The sequence below is a fragment of the Uranotaenia lowii genome, chromosome 3 (genome assembly GCF_029784155.1).
Source record: "Uranotaenia lowii strain MFRU-FL chromosome 3, ASM2978415v1, whole genome shotgun sequence".
Taxonomy (NCBI): Eukaryota; Metazoa; Arthropoda; class Insecta; order Diptera; family Culicidae; genus Uranotaenia; species Uranotaenia lowii.
In genome coordinates, this window is record NC_073693.1 from 212,848,267 (window position 1) to 212,867,613 (window position 19,347).

Below are 19,347 nucleotides of genomic sequence, written 5' to 3' on the forward strand. Positions count from 1 at the left end.
GAGATCTAATGTTGTTAAGAAAAAAAAATTTTTTGGTCGAAAATTTACATTCTGTGACGTTTTTCAGAACTTCTGCTGATGGAGTAATGGAGTTAATTTGGTATGAAAAATTAATCACAAACCACTTCGAAATACATGTTAACTATTTAAAAGTTTATGGTGTCAAAAACTTAAGTATTCTTATGAAAGGTTTAAACGAAAAAATATATTCGACAAAAATAGAAAGAGGATTCTCAGTAGAAAATTTGGTACTTTACGATTTTTTTTAATCGAGCCAAAAATTTTTCATTATCAAATAACAAAAATTTTTAACAATAGCAAAGAAACAAAAAACAAAAAAAAATATTAAAAAAACAAATATAAAATTTTCTTATTTCGTGAATTTTTGACCTTTTCTCTTTGTTTTTATTTGTCATTTTTGTCATTTTTGTCATTTTTGTCATATTTGTCATTTTTGTCATTTTTGTCATTTTTGTCATTTTTGTCATTTTTGTCATTTTTGTCATTTTTGTCATTTTTGTCATTTTTGTCATTTTTGTCATTTTTGTCATTTTTGTCATTTTTGTCATTTTTGTCATTTTTGTCATTTTTGTCATTTTTGTCATTTTTGTCATTTTTGTCATTTTTGTCATTTTTGTCATTTTTGTCATTTTTGTCATTTTTGTCATTTTTGTCATTTTTGTCATTTTTGTCATTTTTGTCATTTTTGTCATTTTTGTCATTTTTGTCATTTTTGTCATTTTTGTCATTTTTGTCATTTTTGTCATTTTTGTCATTTTTGTCATTTTTGTTATTTTTGTCATTTTTGTCATTTTTGTCATTTTTGTCATTTTTGTCATTTTTGTCATTTTTGTCCTTTTTGTCATTATTGTCATTTTTGTCATTTTTGGCATTTTTGTCATTTTTGTCATTTTTGTCATTTGTGTCATTTTTGTCATTTTTGTCATTTTTGTCATTTTTGTCATTTTTGTCATTTTTGTCATTTTTGTCATTTTTGTCATTTTTGTCGTTTTTGCCATTTTTTGTCATTTTTGTCATTTTTGTCATTTTTGTCATTTTTGTCATTTTTGTCATTTTTGTCATTTTTGTCATTATTGTCATTTTTGTCATTTTTGTCATTTTTGTCATTTTTGTCATTTTTGTCATTTTTGTCATTTTTGTCATTTTTGTCATTTTTGTCATTTTTGTCATTTTTGTCATTTTTGTCATTTTTGTCATTTTTGTCATTTTTGTCATTTTTGTCATTTTTGTCATTTTTGTCATTTTTGTCATTTTTGTCATTTTTGTCATTTTTGTCATTTTTGTCATTTTTGTCATTTTTGTCATTTTTGTTATTTTTGTCGTTTTTGTCATTTTTGTCATTTTTGTCATTTTTGTCATTTTCGTCATTTTTGTCTATTTTTCAAGTTTTTTAAAATATTTTTCTTAATATTGTCATTTTTGTATTTTTTGTTATTTTGGATAATATTATTTTTTTTTTTATCAAGTTTGTTTCCCTTTTGAATATAATGCATATATAATACGTGGTCGTCCGAAATTGTTCCAGAAAGTTAGACAATTTTTTTTCGTAAAAAACAAGAACTTGATGTTGCAAGTCATTTAGCTCCAAAGAACTGTTCTAATATCAGATTTGAATTTCATTTTTCTAATTTATAGGAAATAAATTTCACATATATTCGGCCCAAAAGGGACGAACTGCTCCACAACATCTCTTCTTTAAGATAAATCTGCAACTGCTATGTAAAATGATTTGTTTTCTGTGATCTGCTCGCGAAATCCCTCTTCTCTTCGAATATTAACGGGACAGAATGCAACATATAAGTCTAACCACTCAAACCCTCTAGTTGCGCGCGGCTAAATAGTTTTATGAACTGCGCCACTTATGATGTTGGTAGGAACATTTTCAAAAATGATGAACTGCGAAAAAATCCCGTCCCCGAGCGAGAATATTTAGCTCCACCAGGGAGCAGTCGGTTAGTTCGCGAACCTACCTCGACACGTTGAGCTGGTGCGTATCGGACGCTGTCGATGCGGATTCGTCTTCGAGCATCCGGGTCCATACGATTTTATTGGTCGCATCCGGCAGGTCCAGCTTTCCCACGAACGCCTCGCAGTAGAACCGGGCCGTCTCGCCCAGATTGATGATCATGTTCTTGGGCTGGAACGTCGGCAGCGGGTAGTCGGGCTTGTCTTCTGTTTTGATAAGAGTGTGAAAGTGAAGATAGGGAGAGAGAGAAAAAAAAACGTGTTAAGTGAATTAGTGGTTGGCACTAAATTGATGTCCACTAGGGCGTGTCATTAAAGGTAATCCGTCATTCTGGGAATTAAAGTGATTCAAGTTAGAGCTGCAAAAAGCAACTAAAAACACAGGTATGTGTCTTCTCTAAGTTTTTACTGAGTATAGAAAACCAACTGATGAAACCCCTGATTGCGGTTTTCCGTATTTGAACACGTGCTTCTTGTTTGTAGAGCATCAACGATAGAGGGTCCCATCTCAATTTGCTATGGGCAATAAATTGATGATGTTGATGGGTGTTTCCTTTTTATTTCGGTAGTAGGTAGGTGGTTTATAAAAAAAAACGTTACAGCAAATTTTCTTGGAAACAATCATAGATCGAGCAAAAGTGAATTATTTTTCTTTTTCAGAATGTTATGCTATTTGAATTGCTGTCAATACCGATGTGTTGAAGAAGCTGTTGTAGAGTCGGGCATCAGTAAAAGTGCACACGTGCAAACAACCGTAGAGTAATTGCCTATATGAGATAACCATGTACATGTAGTATCTGCTGATGGACAATAATGTTTGATTGATCTACTAGGAACTTGAACAAACTCTGAAATAAAATTTTATGCCAAGTGCCTCTTGTTTACAGATTGTATCATATTTTACCAAGAACTTACATCACGGTATTGAATGTAAATGCAATACTGTTATAGAACATATTGAATGAGCCTTGACCTCTATCTCGAATCAGCCATAACAATCTGTACACTATGGGATTTGTATTAGAAATTCTCAAGAAGTTGAGTCATACATTTTTTTTACAGTCGGTGGTCACTAGACTGATACTTTGGTCCCTATAGAAGCGAATCTTCTGATAAGATTGATCTGTTTCTTGGTTAAAGAGCCCATCAGATTTTTTTTTTGAAATTGATTTCTTGGTAGCCGTTGGTTTTTGTGGTTTTCTTCTACATAATCCGAATGGAAGATTTAGAAATAAAAAACGGATCAGGCTAGAAAAGTGTTATCCTCTTAATCCCACATTAAAAAAAACTAAATTCTTCAAAATTTTCTAAGTTTAAATATGATTTTTCAAATACCTAGAAAATTTTCGAAAGAGTTTTTTTTTCGATAAACAAACTCATTTGCAGGACTTTTCAATATATAAAGTAAACAAGCTGGTAAAATCAACAAAATACGGTGCTCAAGTCGTGCGCAAAATATTTTGAACACCCGCGTAGAGAAGTTTTGAAAACTTTTGTGAAGGAAATCATAACGGATTCTTTAGCGGACACCTGACAAATTTCCAACCAGAAAATTTGCGATGACAAGTCTCGCTAACAAACAAGAAGAAAAAAATGACAAAAATTTGGTTTCTAGTACTTAAGGAAGTTGACGATTTGTGGAAGCTGCAAATCAGTCAGTGTTTCATAACGATTGACACGATGAATGGCTAAATATGCTAAAAAGACTGCCTCAAAATGCGACCATTTTCCCTGCAAAGCACTTCGAAGGTCTGATAAAAAATAGATTCTCTGTTTTAGTCGGCTGTAGAATCGAACCATTACGCGGAAACTGTGATAAAGTGATTAAATGTCTAATATGTTGACTTTGTGCCGAAGAGGACGATCGGGTAAATTTGTCATAACTTCGATCAAATTAAAAGTTTTGAGTAACTTTGAGGGTCAAGTGTTAGGAATTAGAAAACGTTATAAAATGGGCTTGATTTGAGAAAAGGGTGGTTAAAATTATATATTATAGATGGCGAACGTTGTGCCCAAAAATTATAGTCGAAAGACCCCCTTATTGTCAAAATCACTGGACAGATCGTCACAAAAATATGCACATGAACACTAGGGTGGCAATGGATGTATAGGAAAAGTTGAATACATGCAATATGTAATAAAATATTGAAATATGAACCTTGAAACCGACCATACACATTTTGTAGATTGGCCAAAAAAACAGTCCTGTGCAAAATTTCAGCTAAATCGGGTTTAATTCAGGGGTGCCTCAAAGCGCTCATATTTTCGACTTTGGAACGAAAGGGGGTGCCAAAGAAAATTCGAAAATGAAAATTTAAACTTTGATACCAAACGACTGAAAAATGCATAAAACGTCTAAATCTGGTGTTATCTTGAAACTTACATTAGACATTAGAATTTCAAAAATCACGTAAGGAGATACCGAAGGAAATCAAGAAAATCGCAATTTTAATTTTGATTCCAAATGACTTAGAAATGCATTTAACGTCGAGTTTTGGGGAAAACCTTCTGGGAGTCGGTTTCCAAAAAACCTAGAAGTCCCAGAAAGTCGATTTATAATCTACAGTTTTTTTTAGATAACACCAGATCTTGACGTGTCAGGCATTTCTAAGTCATTTGACATGAAAATTAAAATGTTCAGTACAATTTTTTTGTCGGATAGGCTATTGGCTCTTAGCAGGGTTCCGGTCATAAAACTCTCGGTCTCGGTTATAAAAAAATTCGTACTGATAATAAAGCTTAGTTCTTTTAGAAATGGGACACTTTCTTTCGCTAATTGCTCGTTTACTAGTAATCGGAAATTAAAAATTTTGATAGCATTTTGTTGCCTGTAAAAAGTACTATCCGACCTATTTTTTTCAAAATTTAAAATTTACGCGTTTTTGAGATATTTACGATGCAAGAGAAAAAGGAAAAAAATATTTTGCACAGTTTCATTCAAAATCCATCATTATCAAATTGATAGCCGACAAAACCATTGATTATTCAAAGAACTACTGTGTGTGAGTGATGGAAAAGTATGCCAACACTGTCAAAAATGTCCACAAAGTTCAAATCAACCATTGGAGTGAAGCATATGATCGGCAACTTCGGCTAAGGGTCATCAGGGAAGTCAAGTCTCATACCAGCATTTTTAATTTTCAATGAGCGAAAAACTAAGGGTAGATCGCTGAAATATACAAAAAAAAATTCTCCGATAAGCTGAAAGTGTTGCCTCTTAATGAGTCAATCAAACCTAACCTCAAACAAAAAATTTTTGCTAGATCCACAGCTCGTAAGCTGTATATCTGGTTCTGGGGCTATGGGACAGATGATTTCTGATGAACGAAAAAACTTATGAAATACCCTATTTTAAACAAATTCCATCGTTTGAATCCTATACCACGTCTGCTCGTGGCAAGGTCCCGAGTATATTAAAGTATGTATTTGCTTATTATTTTGTATAAAATATAATGATTTGCCAAAATTCTGCTCCTGGGAAAAAACAACAATTTTCAAAACGAAATCTATGGTTTTCACTCTTTTCAAAAGCCTAAAAAGAGTAATCTTTTATGTACCCTTCGCAACCTACGATCTATACTAACCGATTATACTTTAAGTTCAATCTCCTCATGGTTTTATTTCGTTATTGTCAGATTTTGTCAGCAGAAATTCCATTAAAAACGCTTAAAAAGTGGCTGAAAATAATCAAATTTGTCATTTTCGAAACAGCTGTATCCACTAAAGTGGCCTCAGTTTCTTTTAAAAGAGAAGAATTGGTCCGAAAAGTGTTAGAAATTGAAGGAGGGGGATGTAGCCACCTAAAATACAGATTAGACGAAGTATTAGTTTGAAAAACTGATCATTATCATGACTGAAAAAAGTGTGCGCTGGCCGAAGGGAGGTACCAAGAATAAAGTAGAATTTATTCTTACAAAAAAACGATGAATAATTTTTTTCAAATTTTTTCAAAAATTATCATAAGATTACCTTCATTTCCTTCATAGAAAGTATTTGGATCAAAAGAAAGGTTTTTGAGATACACGCATTCGTAACTGTCCCATTTCTAAAAGAACTAAGCTTTAATAGCTACTTTGCATGAGATATATTCTGCAAAAAAAAACTACCAGTTTCGGCAGTTAGTGTTTACTGTGTTACGTTAATTTGAAATTACCGTGATATCAGTACAAATTACTGGCGGTTTGATAGAAAATTTCACTTTGTTTGAATTTATTAGGCTGTTTTGTTAAAATAATTTACTTAGTAAAGATAACTGAATTTATATAACTATTTTTTTTTTATTAAACTAGCGATAAACCAAATAAAAAGTGTGTTATTTCATAACATGGATAAGAAACCGACACTACCGTTATAATAAAGGTGTATCTACATTTTTTCTATTAAAAATAGTAGTTTAGCGAGAATTTTTAACGCAGTAATAAAAATCTTAGTTCTTAGAATAATTATCCAGCATATCGATTTTTGTAATTTTTGTGAGGAACTACGGGTTTCTGATAACAATAGGGGAGAATGAGGATACTTTATCCCTGGGGATACTTGATTCCTTCGCTATATCTCGAAACAGGAATGTCTTACAAATATCAAATGTTCTAGAAAAAATGTGACAAACATAACAAAACAACAATTCTGTTATCTTAACTTATTTTAAAAATTTTAATTTTCTAGTTATTGAACTTTGTTTGAAATTAAAAAAAAATGTGATTTGAAGATCTTTTTTTAAAATGTTTCTCACATGAAAAGATTATTACAAAAATATTTCATTCCAATTTATTCCAATATGTCAATCGTTAGAGTATAATATGATCTTCATAATGCCACATTTTTAAAGCAAAAGTAAACTCTCAATTTTTTTAAGATGAAGTTCTCCAAAATGTTTGTTATGGGTATAATTGATCCCTATAGTCTAAAAAGATGTATTTTTCATCTGGATGGATCCTGATCATTGTTTATCAAGAAATTACTAATATCTGACCAATAACGTATGTTTATCGAGTAATTATCTGTTAAAAAGGGCTAAAAATACTGTATTTATTCAAAAACTGGAAAATTGCGCCTTAAAGTATGTAATGACTCTAGATTAGAAGACAAACTTTAATAATTCTCTTTATCTGATACCTACATACTGTGAAATGAGAACTAATATGGCAAGAAATAGTCAACGGACCTTTTATCTTCGGATTTTATTAGATTTTTGCCTAGGGTCAGGGCATCCTGAATAAGGGAACTAGTCTCCTGTAACTTAAAAAATATCACAATTTTTTAGTCTCACGAAAATACTTTTAGCTGATCTACGAGTTCAAGTATCGCTCTATTTTTTGGAGCATATGAACGTGAAATTGCACGCTGTCAGAAAACGCAAAAGACGGCGAGTTGCTAAGTTTTCCCGAAAAGATATGATGAAAATAAGAAAAGGGGATCAAGTATCCCCATCTTCCCCTATCGGTGTGTTGACTAATCTTTACAGCTTGTTTTGTTAAAAATCGTATTCATAAACTTTTTCTGACTATTTTTAAACTGTGACCCAAAGATGGGTCTTGACTCAAACATTCAGTCAGCGAAACTTTTTTTGTAGAGAAATGAATCCAACTTAGATGAAATTTCAGGGACTAGATATGGGAAAATTGATGTTGAAAAACATGCGAAAAAAATTCGCCTTGTCTCCCGGTGAGACTTGAACCCACATCTTGCGCCTCTCCGGGGCCCATGTATTAACATTCTACTACAGGAGACCAACCTGGCGTATGAATATTATACTGGTTGAGTGTCGATGTCTATCGGAATGAAGGGAATAGTTCTCCCATGTGATCATAATCATTTTTCTTGGTCTATATCTATTCCCATCTTTTCATCTTACGGTAGTTGGACTCAAATTTTGGATATTTTAGGCACGGCACTGACAACCCGTGCAGTATATGAGAAGGCAATGCAAATCTTGCCGTGCCTAAAATATCCAAATTTGAGTCCAACTACCGTAAGATGAAAAGATGGGAATAGATATAGACCAAGAAAAATGATTATGATCACATGGGAGAACTATTCCCTTCATTCCGATAGACATCGACACTCAACCAGTATAATATTCATACGCCAGGTTGGTCTCCTGTAGTAGAATGTTAATACATGGGCCCCGGAGAGGCGCAAGATGTGGGTTCAAGTCTCACCGGGAGACAAGGCGAATTTTTTTCGCATGTTTTTCAACATCAATTTTCCCATATCTAGTCCCTGAAATTTCATCTAAGTTGGATTCATTTCTCTACATAATTCTGACTTTCTGTGATTTTACCCAAAAATTCTGTGATGTTATTTTCTTTAATTTCATTGAAAATTTATGATTAATTGGGTCTTTTTTATCTTTAATTCGGGCTCAATCAATTAGAATTACCAATATTATCATATTTTTTAATTCAAAGTAAAAAAAATCAAATTTTATATTGGCCCAAAAAATTACAATTTTGGAAATCTATTTAAAAATTCAAAAATTCTTTGAAATCTGAGAGTTTTTCAAAATTCTGTGTACTGTGACACAGATTCTGTGATGAAAATTTGCTTAAAATTCTGTGAAATGAAAGATTTTTCTGTGATTTCGGCATCCTTGCTGCAGGCTTATAAACTGTCCTCTAGGCCACGGCCGGCTGCTCACTTTGACTTTGACCTTCTATTACTCCTTCCTCTAAAGATACTTTTGTTCAAATTTTTCTGCGTGAGATAGATCTACTATCACACAATAATTTCACAAAATTTGAGCTTTCTTAACTATGTGTGACCTAAAATACAACAATTCTATGGAAATAGGATTTTTTGGATTACCTTGAAATATGATTTTTTTGATAACTCCGAAACCATATTACGCCTATAATGTAAATTTGGCGGCGCGACTGTTGAAATAATTGCTTACATCTCTGAATTTAAAAAGTTCTATCAATGCAGAATGGGGAAAAAGTGTATAAACAGCGAATAAATTTAATATCCTTCCTTCTACACGAATCAAATCTATGAATATATACATACATTCCTTTAGTGAAAATGTTCTAAAAATCGATACGGCATGGTTTCAGATGCCGCACGCGCTTACGAACGAAGATATAGTGCCTTTTTAACCCCTGATTCCCCTACTTTAAGTAAACAATCTTAAAAAATATATCTGATTTTGACTAACAAATTTAAAACAAAACCAGACCTAACTTGTGTGATTTTTATTTAGGAATCCAATGAAGGCTGTTTGTACTACCATACGCTTCGGAAAAATTGAGTTATGGCTAATTCTACCCTCGATTTCCCTATATAATTCAATCAATCAACTATGGAAAAAGTAAGTTCGGACTTGAAAAGTTCAAACCAAATGAAACTCATCTTGTGTGATTTTATTTCTGAGGAATCGAATAACTATTTGATGCACCACTAGCTAGAGTTAGAGGTCTGAAATTTGGAATGGATGTTCATTAAGACCACGAAGGATGAAAAATGTTTTCAGATTTTCGGACGACCCCTTCTGAAGGGGGTCGTCCATACAAGACAAATATTGTTTTCGCGATATTGACGTTACTTTTCGTCGGATCGTGTTGAAAATTTGCACATGAGTGTTTTGAAAAACGAGCAATCGATTTCAGGTGTCAAGGTGTATGTAAGGGGTCAGCCAAAGGGGTCGTCCATATTAAATGTTCGATGTTTTTGCGATATTGACGTTATCATACATCGTATTCAGCTGAAAATTGATACACGATAGTTTTGAGTGACGTGTAATCAATTCGAGGTATCAAATTCAGTGTAAGGGGCCGGCAAAAGGGGTCGTCCATGTCAAATTTTTAATATCTTAGTGATATTGATGTTTTTATACATCGGATTGAGATGAAAATTTGCACGTAGGAGTTATTAGGGACAAAAAATTGATTTCACTTATCCAAATTAAAAACAGGGGTCGACCAAAGGGGTCGTCCATACTAACTATTCACTGTTTATGCCATATTGTCGTTATTATACATCCGATTCAGATGAAATTTGGTACACGAGAGTTTTGAGGGACGAGCAATGGATTTCGGGTATTAAATTCAGTATAAGGGGCCGGCAAAGGGGGTCGTCCATATTAACCGTTCAATATGTTTGGCATATCGTCATTATTTGACATCGGATTGTAATGAAAATTAGACACGGTAAGTTTCGGGGACGGGCAATCGATTCCAGATGTCAAATGTTTTGCCAGGGGTCGACGAAAGGGTCGTCCATATTAATTAGCTTTTACTGTTTTTAGCAATATTGACGTAATCATGCAATAGATTGCTTTGAAAATTTGCACACGGGAGTTTTGAGGGGGCAATCAATTTCAGGTATCAAAGAGTGTTATGTTATGCCACCGAAGGGGTTTTTATGCAACGATCGAGTCAAAATTTATACACGGGGTTTTTTTGGCACGGTCAATTGATTCCTGATTTCAAATTTAGTAGCCTTCGACAGAAAAAGTAATCGTCCAATATTTTTGCAATTATTACTTAACAATGAATTCGGAAGTGCATCTGGAAAATTTTCGGCAATTGACTTTCATACAAACTGTTCATGACATATTCCAAGTTCAAAAGCGAAACGGAGTCCGTATGGGATCAGCTAGTCATAAATAAATAATAATTCCACTATAATAGAAGTAAGGAGTAATAATTTCAGAGTTTAACCCGAATTTATGTTCGGACAAATCTATGCAGAATCCAGTGATTATTAAAAAATGTATAGAAAAATGTCAAAAATCGCCCTCAATTTAATTTTTTTTATCGAAACACGTCAGCAGAGTTCAAATCGTTCTTCAAACTTAAAAAATACAATTTAGGAAAAGACAGTTTCTATTTGAGCCAGGCAATAGTTTGCTTTCTTTGTCCAGATTACTTTGAAAACCAGGGTATGTCTGAATAAATCCGGGAACCTGGGACGACCGCAAAACATAACTTTTTCGTATTTATATAATAAAGATTATATTTAAGAAGTTCTAATAAACACCATTATGATTTGAATTTGAAATATTTTTTTTTACATTAGAAAAAATGTTAAGGTTTTACGGCGGCTTCAATAACTTTATCTTAAATTTATCGAATTAAAAAATAGTAGGAAATTATCAGTTTTTGAAAGAAGAGGTAGTATAAAATATCATTTCCAATTTACATTGAGTAGGGGAGAGTGGAGTAACGTGGGCCATGGGGAAACGTGGGCCACTTCAAATATCTCAGATGTCTGTTGAGATAAAAATCGCAATCCAACTGTCATCGTCGTCGCTTTGCGTAAGCATGTTTTTCTATATGTTGTTGACTTATGTACGTATCATACGCTTCTTTTATGAAACTAGCCTAGAAAAATGTACTTACATAATTAAAAAAGCACCCGAAAAATTGCATCCGTGCGAGACCTCCAATACATAACAAAAATCTGCTCATACGCTTATGATCTTGGATTTGTCATGTTCTTTCACGTGGAAAAGGAATTTTTGATGAAACATAAATAGGTCACACAAACGCAACCAATTTCCAAATCATTGCTTGTGAGGAATCGTGGGCCACATTTTGTGGGGTATCTTGGGCCACCTGTATTTTGATGTTTTTTTACACGTTCAGAACCTAAAATACGTTATTACTATTGTGGTGAATGGCCTTGCCATTCACAGTCGTTTCACTACACAAGGTCATGAAAGACCAGAGCCGCGACTTCATTCGCCGAGAATGGTTTACAGAATGATTGCAGTTTAGCTTTTGCAATACGGGCCCGCCTTTCGTAATCACCAACACATGTCTTCTAGCATTATCGTACTTCTTACCAATACCATTGGGAATCACTGTCATCAATTGTACACCCCTAGTACAGTGTACTGACAGCATATAGGGTGCATGCTCGACATTTTGTGCCGCTGGCAATGCACGCTTGAAGGGAATGATTCTAATATTGTCGAAAACCAATATTTTTATTCCAAATGTGGGTCATGACGAATTGAATTTCAAATGCAAATCTATGGTAGTTTCCACATAATATAATTTGATACAAATTAAGTATATAATAATAATAGTAATAATATAAATAAATATAAATTAACTATAATTTCATTTATCCTAACACTATATCACCACAACTATTTGTAAAGTTTTCTTTTGCCAAATGAAGAATTATGGAAAATGTTTTGTCCATCTTTTCTAATGCGATAGAGACGAACAAAAATCCTATATATGGAATTTTGCCGAAACGTTCGCGAGCCAGGTTTTAGGATCTATTCGATAATACACAACTCTCTTTTTAGTTTCCTCATCTGAAATTGCTTTAAAATAACTAAATGAATTATGAAATTTCAGTTTTGGGTCAACTCATAAACATTGCACATTATCTAGTCAATTTGGATTTGGTGGCCCACGTTTCCCCACAGTTTTTCAAAATCCAAAAAAAATAACTTTTTTCAAAACAGTCAAAACTCGGGAAATTAATGTATTTAAAAAATAACAATACATGCCTAATGATGCCTCAAAAATGTAGAAAACCTTTCCATTTATTTTTTTCATTTTATCTTTTCTAATAAAGAAGTTATGAAACAAAGAAAAAAGTGGCCCGTAATACCCCACTCTCCCCTACATATTAGCTTAAATAACTTAAAGTTTTTACATATGTTTATAACATTCAAAACTTTTATCCAAGCAATATTCGGGTATTAAAAAACATTGAAAATACTTTGAAATTTGGAGCTTTCTCGAACTTTACTGGCAATTAAATATATTTAACCAGGTAATCTTGTATGTCCACTTTATAAGCATAAGTATGAGTATGAATAATGTAAAATAAATGTTAGCTTTTCAATCATTTGTAACATTTGCGTTGGTTCATACACTCTACACTAAAGTAGCCAGATTACCCGGTTTTATCTGGGTTTTCCCGGATAACTAATAGAAAATTTGGAAACGCCCACCAGGTCGCCCGGATTTCTTCGGAAAACTCCCGGATTTTGATTGGATTTGATCACATCAAATTAAACAAAAAAAAATGTGTTTTTTTTTTCTATTTATGCCTCCAAAAAGACTGATATTGTTTGGTTCTTTATGTCCTAATTGGCATTTCATTCTTTAGAAAGCAAATTGCAGAGTTTTACAATTTGCCCGATTTTTCGGCCTTTGATCTTGGCCTTCTTCAAGGGATAATTTGCATTATACTGTATATGTTCCTGAGTGTAAACAATGTGAACAGTGTCAAGAGAATTCCTGTCGATTTTGAACCAATTTTAATAAATTTTCTTTCTTTCTTGATTACAGTCAGGAACATATACAGTTTAGTGCAAATTGTCCCTTGACGAAGGGCAAGATCAAAGGCCGAAACGTCGAGAAAATTGTAAAACTCTGTAATTTGGTTCCTAAAGACTGAAATGCCAATTAGAAAATAAAGAGCCTCCAAAACGAAATTAAGTTTAAAAAAAAAATCATAAAAGGTGTTTTTGGAAGTTTCTTCCGGAGTTTTGATAAAATTTTAAATTTAAATTTTTTAATTTTTTTTGTTTTGATAAGATATTGCCCAGATTTATGATCGTCAATTTTGAAATCAAATGTCCGGATTTGACCGGCTGTTTGTAGTAGCTTTAGTTAAGCAAATTAGCAATACTCAAATCCTCTATTAAAGGTTCGCTCCGATTTTAGTCTAAAATTTTATATTCGAAGTGAAACGTTTCCAACTAATTTATCTTGAGTTTCATATTAATGCATGTACTTTTATTTTAAAATTATCTTCAATCAACTATATCAAATATCCTGAATTCAGCATATCATTTCCTAGTCAACCATTCTCAAATTATTTAAATCATAAAAACACTCTCATAGTTGAACTGCGAAATTCAATTAGAGATTTTCTAACCATCAATGTTTCTTGGTTTTTAATTTCAGCTTCTTCCAGTTTTATGATAATGTGTTTTGAACATTTAATTTCCAGCGTAACTTTTAACACATTAAGAAGAACTATTCGACAAAAGTTTCAGATTTTTTTTCTATCTGAGGGGAATCTTGTATTTAATTTAAAATTGTAATCTGCATTACATTTTTTGTTATTTTTACCCCATTGTATGATAACGCTTTTTTTGTGAATAAAAGATGTGAAATTGAAATAAACAATGAGATTTTAAATATAAATTTTGCATTTACTGCTTTGGCTATGGTTGTAACTTTGTTTCTCAATTTCAGTTTAAATTTAATTTATTTTTTGGTTATGGTTTTGGTTATTCCAACTTTTGAATGCAACTTTTGAATTCTTATGTCTGTATCCAGGGAATTTGAATTTATTTCATTTTTTTTTTAAATTTTAGATTCTTAGTTTAAAATTTTAATGTTTTTCCTTAATTGCCTTGATGGAAATATTTATTTTGTTTGAAGATATCAGACTTCATTGTTATTTGAATGCTATATACTGAACTCATTTCCAGTTCCTATTCTCTTGGACGGCACGTTAAAAAACTATTCACAGGGACCCCCGAGAAAAAAATGCTTAGTCCGGCTCTGCATAGGGACCGCTGCAAGTTTTGCATAGAATTTTTAAATTTATAAATTTTTACGCCTTCCGAAAACTTTTTGAGGTTATTTTTACTGCCGAAAAAAGCAATTATAATTGTTGTAACAATTCATTCAGTCCTGAACTAGCGCACCGAGTTTTAATTTGATATGCAAATTTGTTTGGAAAAACAAAATATTATAATTTTCTAATTTGAATATTTCCACTATTCCTTGGTTTTGCAGTACATTTCATGTAAACAAAGGTTGCCAGATTGTCCGGTTTTATCCAGGTTTGCCCGGATATTTGATACAAATTTTGGGAACAGTTCGGCCCTGCTCGGTTGCTCGGATTTCATTGAAAAAAACCTGGGTATTGCCCGGATTTTTTCACTATATTTAGCAAATTATACAAAAACAAAATGTGTCATAATTTTCTTTTAAATTTTTGCCTCCAAAACGAAATTTTTGAGGAAGTTTTATAAATATGTTCATAAAAGGTTTTTTGGAAGCCTAAAATACAATTTAAAATCTGTCAACGAGTTTTGATAAAAAAAATTTTTTCAGCTTTTTTTTCTTGATTTTTGTTGAGTAATTCCTGGGTTTTGACAAAAATTTGCCAGGATGTTGACCGGATTTTTTGTCGTCAATTTTTGCTAGAGGAATTCATGGAGTAGAACGGCATTTAAAACGTAACAAATTAGGAACGATTAGTTATTAGTTATAAAAAATACAAGAAAACATCCTACCACATTGTAACAATTAAAAAGATTGTAATCTTACGTTGCAAGAATGAAATAAAGAAATAATAAATAATAATAATAATTTTCACATCATATGTCTGGATTTTGCCAGGTTTTTATGTAAAATTTCCCGAATTTTCCAGCCCGGATACGTGCTGAAAAAATTCTGGCAACCTTGATGTAAATGAAAAATATCAAAAACTGCTTTGCATTGCCAATAAATTTTTGAGTTATAAAAGCTTGGCAAAATATTTTATGAAAGCTCTAGCAAGCAAAGTCTGTAATTTATAAATACTTTTCAATGGATTCGTTTTTTTTATTTTGAAATGGTTCTAACGTTTTTCATGAAATACTTAGCTTCTTTTCATGTTAGCAACAAATGGAGCTGAAAAATGCAAAATCAATGATGAAATACCAACTTCGTTTTATGCTTATTTGAATTTCCTGTACTATTCATGTGCGAAATTTGTTCTTCCATTCGAATTATATACAAAATTAAAACGTGGACGTTAATGCAGAAATCAACCAAATCATCACAGATTTTCCACTGATGCTTGGGGACCAAAAAGGCCGAAACACATATGGGAGCATATAGTGACTAATAAGGACAGTTCTTAAATATTAGCGTAGGTAAAATAATTCATGTCTCACATTATAGAACTAGGATTGAGCACGCTCAAGTTTGATAAAAACACCACTAACAATTTCACCTTTCTCCAAGTTCACATCTAAAATGTTCAGTTCTACGAACTTGCGCACGGCATCCTTTCAAAAACATGAATTTTGAATTAAATTCCATTCTTCGAAGGCTATCTAAGGGAGCTCTGATCCCAAAATTTCATAATTCATGGTCTTCTGGTTGAAACAGAAGTGTAGGTTAGTCATCAACAGAAGGATACATGTTATCTTGTAATGGACACAAAAGGATGTCCAATGTGACAAGCAGAACATTTAGCTTTATCTGCATATATTCTTCCAGGAAGATTTCACCCTGCAGCCATTCCCAGTTCGAGGAAAGGTTTATGTAGGCAACGACTAACCATCGCGATCGTTTGTTTATTATAAGACGTACTTTATTTTCCTTATGCTGCCAGTTGTTGATAACATGAGATGTCAATTTTAAAACAGGAAATGTTTAGAATAATGTTGTTTATAAGAAATAACTTAAGAAATGGATCAAGATACAAAGATGGAGCCACGTCTCCTGAAAATTTAATTTTTAACAAATTATTATGAATAAATAGTTTAGTATTTGAAGTGCAGCTTTAATTCAAGATTAAAACTGATGCAGTAAATATAAAAAGCTTATCTTTATCAGCTCATGAAAACGCTTCACCAATCAAGCAAAAACTGTGATATCAATTTCATTCATCAGGGACGGATAAAAGGATTGCTTTTTTCCTAAGCCATTTTTTTTAGCTATCGCCAAATTACCTTGCATCCGCAGCTCGATATCGTGCCGGATGATATCGGTGTCATTTCGCAGCACACAGGTGTAGTTGCCAATATCCGCTTCCGATATCCGGTGGGTGTAGATGGTTTGATTGGCCGCTTCAGGATACACAATTAGCGAGCTGATATCGCCGCCCCATGGATATGGTTGGCCATTTTTGAACCTGTAACAAGAATAAACAAAAGCGTTCGATTAAAATTGTGTTCAATAACTGCTGACATTATTGAAGATTCCCATGTATCACCCTTCTCTTGATTATTTTTCCCAGAATCTCAGCAGGAACTGATTGATAACAAGTGAAGCTTATGAAAAACAGAACGCTGGCAATAAAAAGGTCAATCACGTGTTTCAAACGGAGAGATGAATCGTCCTTGTCGGAACGTGGCACACGCTAATTGGACAGTTCTCTGCTCCGGTCGTTACCCGGTTGTCTAAACTGATACGAACCAATTTTTTCATCGTTTTGCTTCAACCGAAAAGCAATCAAGAGAAGAAAAATTTGTGCGAATAAATAAAAAATACACTATTTCAGCGACGACTGTTTTACGCCCTGGGCCTGCACCTTTCAATTTAAAACAGGCACTAATATGACATCTTGGACACTCTTGAAGTGGCGGGATAACGTGGGCATTTCAAGGTACCGACGACAGCGATTCATTGTTTTTTCCCTTCAGTTCTCTTTCCTCTTTCCAGTTCCGTTTTTTATAATCATTATTTTTAACTGACAGCTTCGGCTGAGTTCCCTTTTTAGCCCGAACGAGCCACACCGCGATATGAATTACGGCCACTTGTAATTGAAGTGATTCTCGGAATAATTACCAGGTGAGAGGAAACATGCTGGCGCAAAAACCTGATTTTACCTTTCAAGTGGGGCGGTTTGAGAATTCTAGCAGGTAGTGCGTGAAGCCAGAAAGTGTGATATAGTTACATTTGGGTCAGTAAATTTAATATAAGGTACTTGATGAGGGTAAAACTAAAATGACAGATGCAATTAGTAGCACCGGAGGACGGAAATAGACCATCTCGATTGGGGGTTTTCGTTTAAGATTTGCATCAAAGAATTGGTCAAAATATTTAAAGACTTGTTTTAAATTGTACTTCGATTATTACACTAGTTTACAGCATTTTTGAACTCAGTAAACTGAAGGTCATTTCTAATGTGAAATCGGGCGCTGAATCCGAAACTGAAATTCAAAAGAATCTCAGTAGAACCGTTTTTGAGTTATGCTCCAAATATGAAATTTCGGAAAAATTGAAAAAGTTCTTGTACTTAGATTAAAGTATCTCGGACAGCATAACAGTATTTTGAAACCCCTCTTTTGCATATTGAAGGTGAATTAATTTTCTATCGATCATCTGAACACTGTATGCGTATGACCAACAGTATTGTTGATATTAATGACTTTATGAGAAAAAAAATTATAAAAAACGCATTTTTTTCGAGAAAATTTTGTTTCAACGAAAGTTTTAGACTCGATGGTAGCATTTAAAAAATCTGATTTTCTTTAGCGCTTAAATGTCAATTTAAAACAAAGATTTCAAGTGGTTGTTTATCAAAATCGAATGAAAATTGAAGAAATTGCGTTTTTATAATGTTTTCTCTTATAAAGTCACTAATATCAATAATACTGTTGGTCGAACGCAAAAACAGTGTTCAGATGATCGATAGAAATTTAATTCACCTTCAATATGCGAAAGAGGGATTTCAAATTACTGTCATGCCGTCCGAAATATTTTAATCTAAGTACAAGAACTTTTTTTATTTTTCCGAAGTTTCATATTTGGAGCATAACTCATAAACGGTTCTAATTAGATTTTTTTGAATTTAATTTTCGGATTCAGCGCCCGATTTTACATTAAAAATGTTGGACAGTTAATCAAGTTCACGATTTTTTTTTTAAATTTTGTAAACTAGTGTTATTATTATTATAATTTATTTGAGACCTTTTCACCACCCGGGTTATTCGGGTCTATAGTATTGTTCTTCGATGCTTTCTTCATAAATTGAAGAACCACAATAACTTTAAGAATAATCGGAATCGAAACGATGAGAGCCCATAAGTGCGTAAAACAATGTAACAAGTTGAGGTGTTCAGCAATTTTAATTGTTTAAATAGCCAGTTTTTGGTAATTTTTTTCTTCGAATAAAAAAAGTAAGTTTATAAACCATTATAAACACCACTTTAAGGCAGTATTTTTATTGTGCTTGTATTAAAATATATAAAAATAAAAATCCATAAAGCCGGAACAATTATCAATTTCTTCTTTTGTCACCCTCTCCTTCGAAATTTCTAAAAATCCCAAAGGGGAGAATAAATAAAGTTTTAAGTATTTTATGGAAGTTTCAAAAAACATCAAATACCTATACGAAAGATTACAACAGCTAAATACAAATTGTGGAAGATGGGAATTTTATCACCATTTGTACTCTTGATTTTATTGAATTAAAAAATTACTTGATTTATAGGTTTTGTGCGGCACCATGTACTACTGAACGTAGTAAACAATTAAGAGAAGGTGATATGGCCGGGATTCGACCAGACCGAACTGAACGCCAATTTGATAAAAAATGAGTTATCTATTGCAGCGGATGCGAAACATGATAAACTACCTGTCCAGTGAAAATCAGAACATTTTTCCAATTTTTTCTGATTTTATTAGAGAATTTCAATGTTGCAGACAGTGGAAA

At 32.8% G+C, this 19,347-nt stretch overlaps 2 protein-coding genes across 2 annotated transcripts in view; one reads left to right on the forward strand and one right to left on the reverse strand.

Annotated features, from left to right (window-relative positions):
* Positions 1–19,347, reverse strand: part of LOC129751907 (fibroblast growth factor receptor 3-like) — a 159,222-nt gene that overhangs the window by 7,393 nt on the left and 132,482 nt on the right. The window contains exons 3-4 of the mRNA XM_055747677.1: positions 16,640–16,821; positions 1,992–2,193 (exon numbers count right to left, since the gene is read on the reverse strand). Coding sequence (XP_055603652.1) covers positions 1,992–2,193; positions 16,640–16,821 — 384 coding nt within the window. The remainder of the gene's footprint in view (positions 1–1,991; positions 2,194–16,639; positions 16,822–19,347) is intronic.
* The window catches only part of LOC129751905 (acetylcholinesterase), a 417,996-nt gene continuing 400,840 nt past the window's right edge, over positions 2,192–19,347 (forward strand). The window contains exon 1 of the mRNA XM_055747675.1: positions 2,192–2,370. The gene's annotated coding sequence lies outside the window, so the exon portion shown is untranslated. The remainder of the gene's footprint in view (positions 2,371–19,347) is intronic.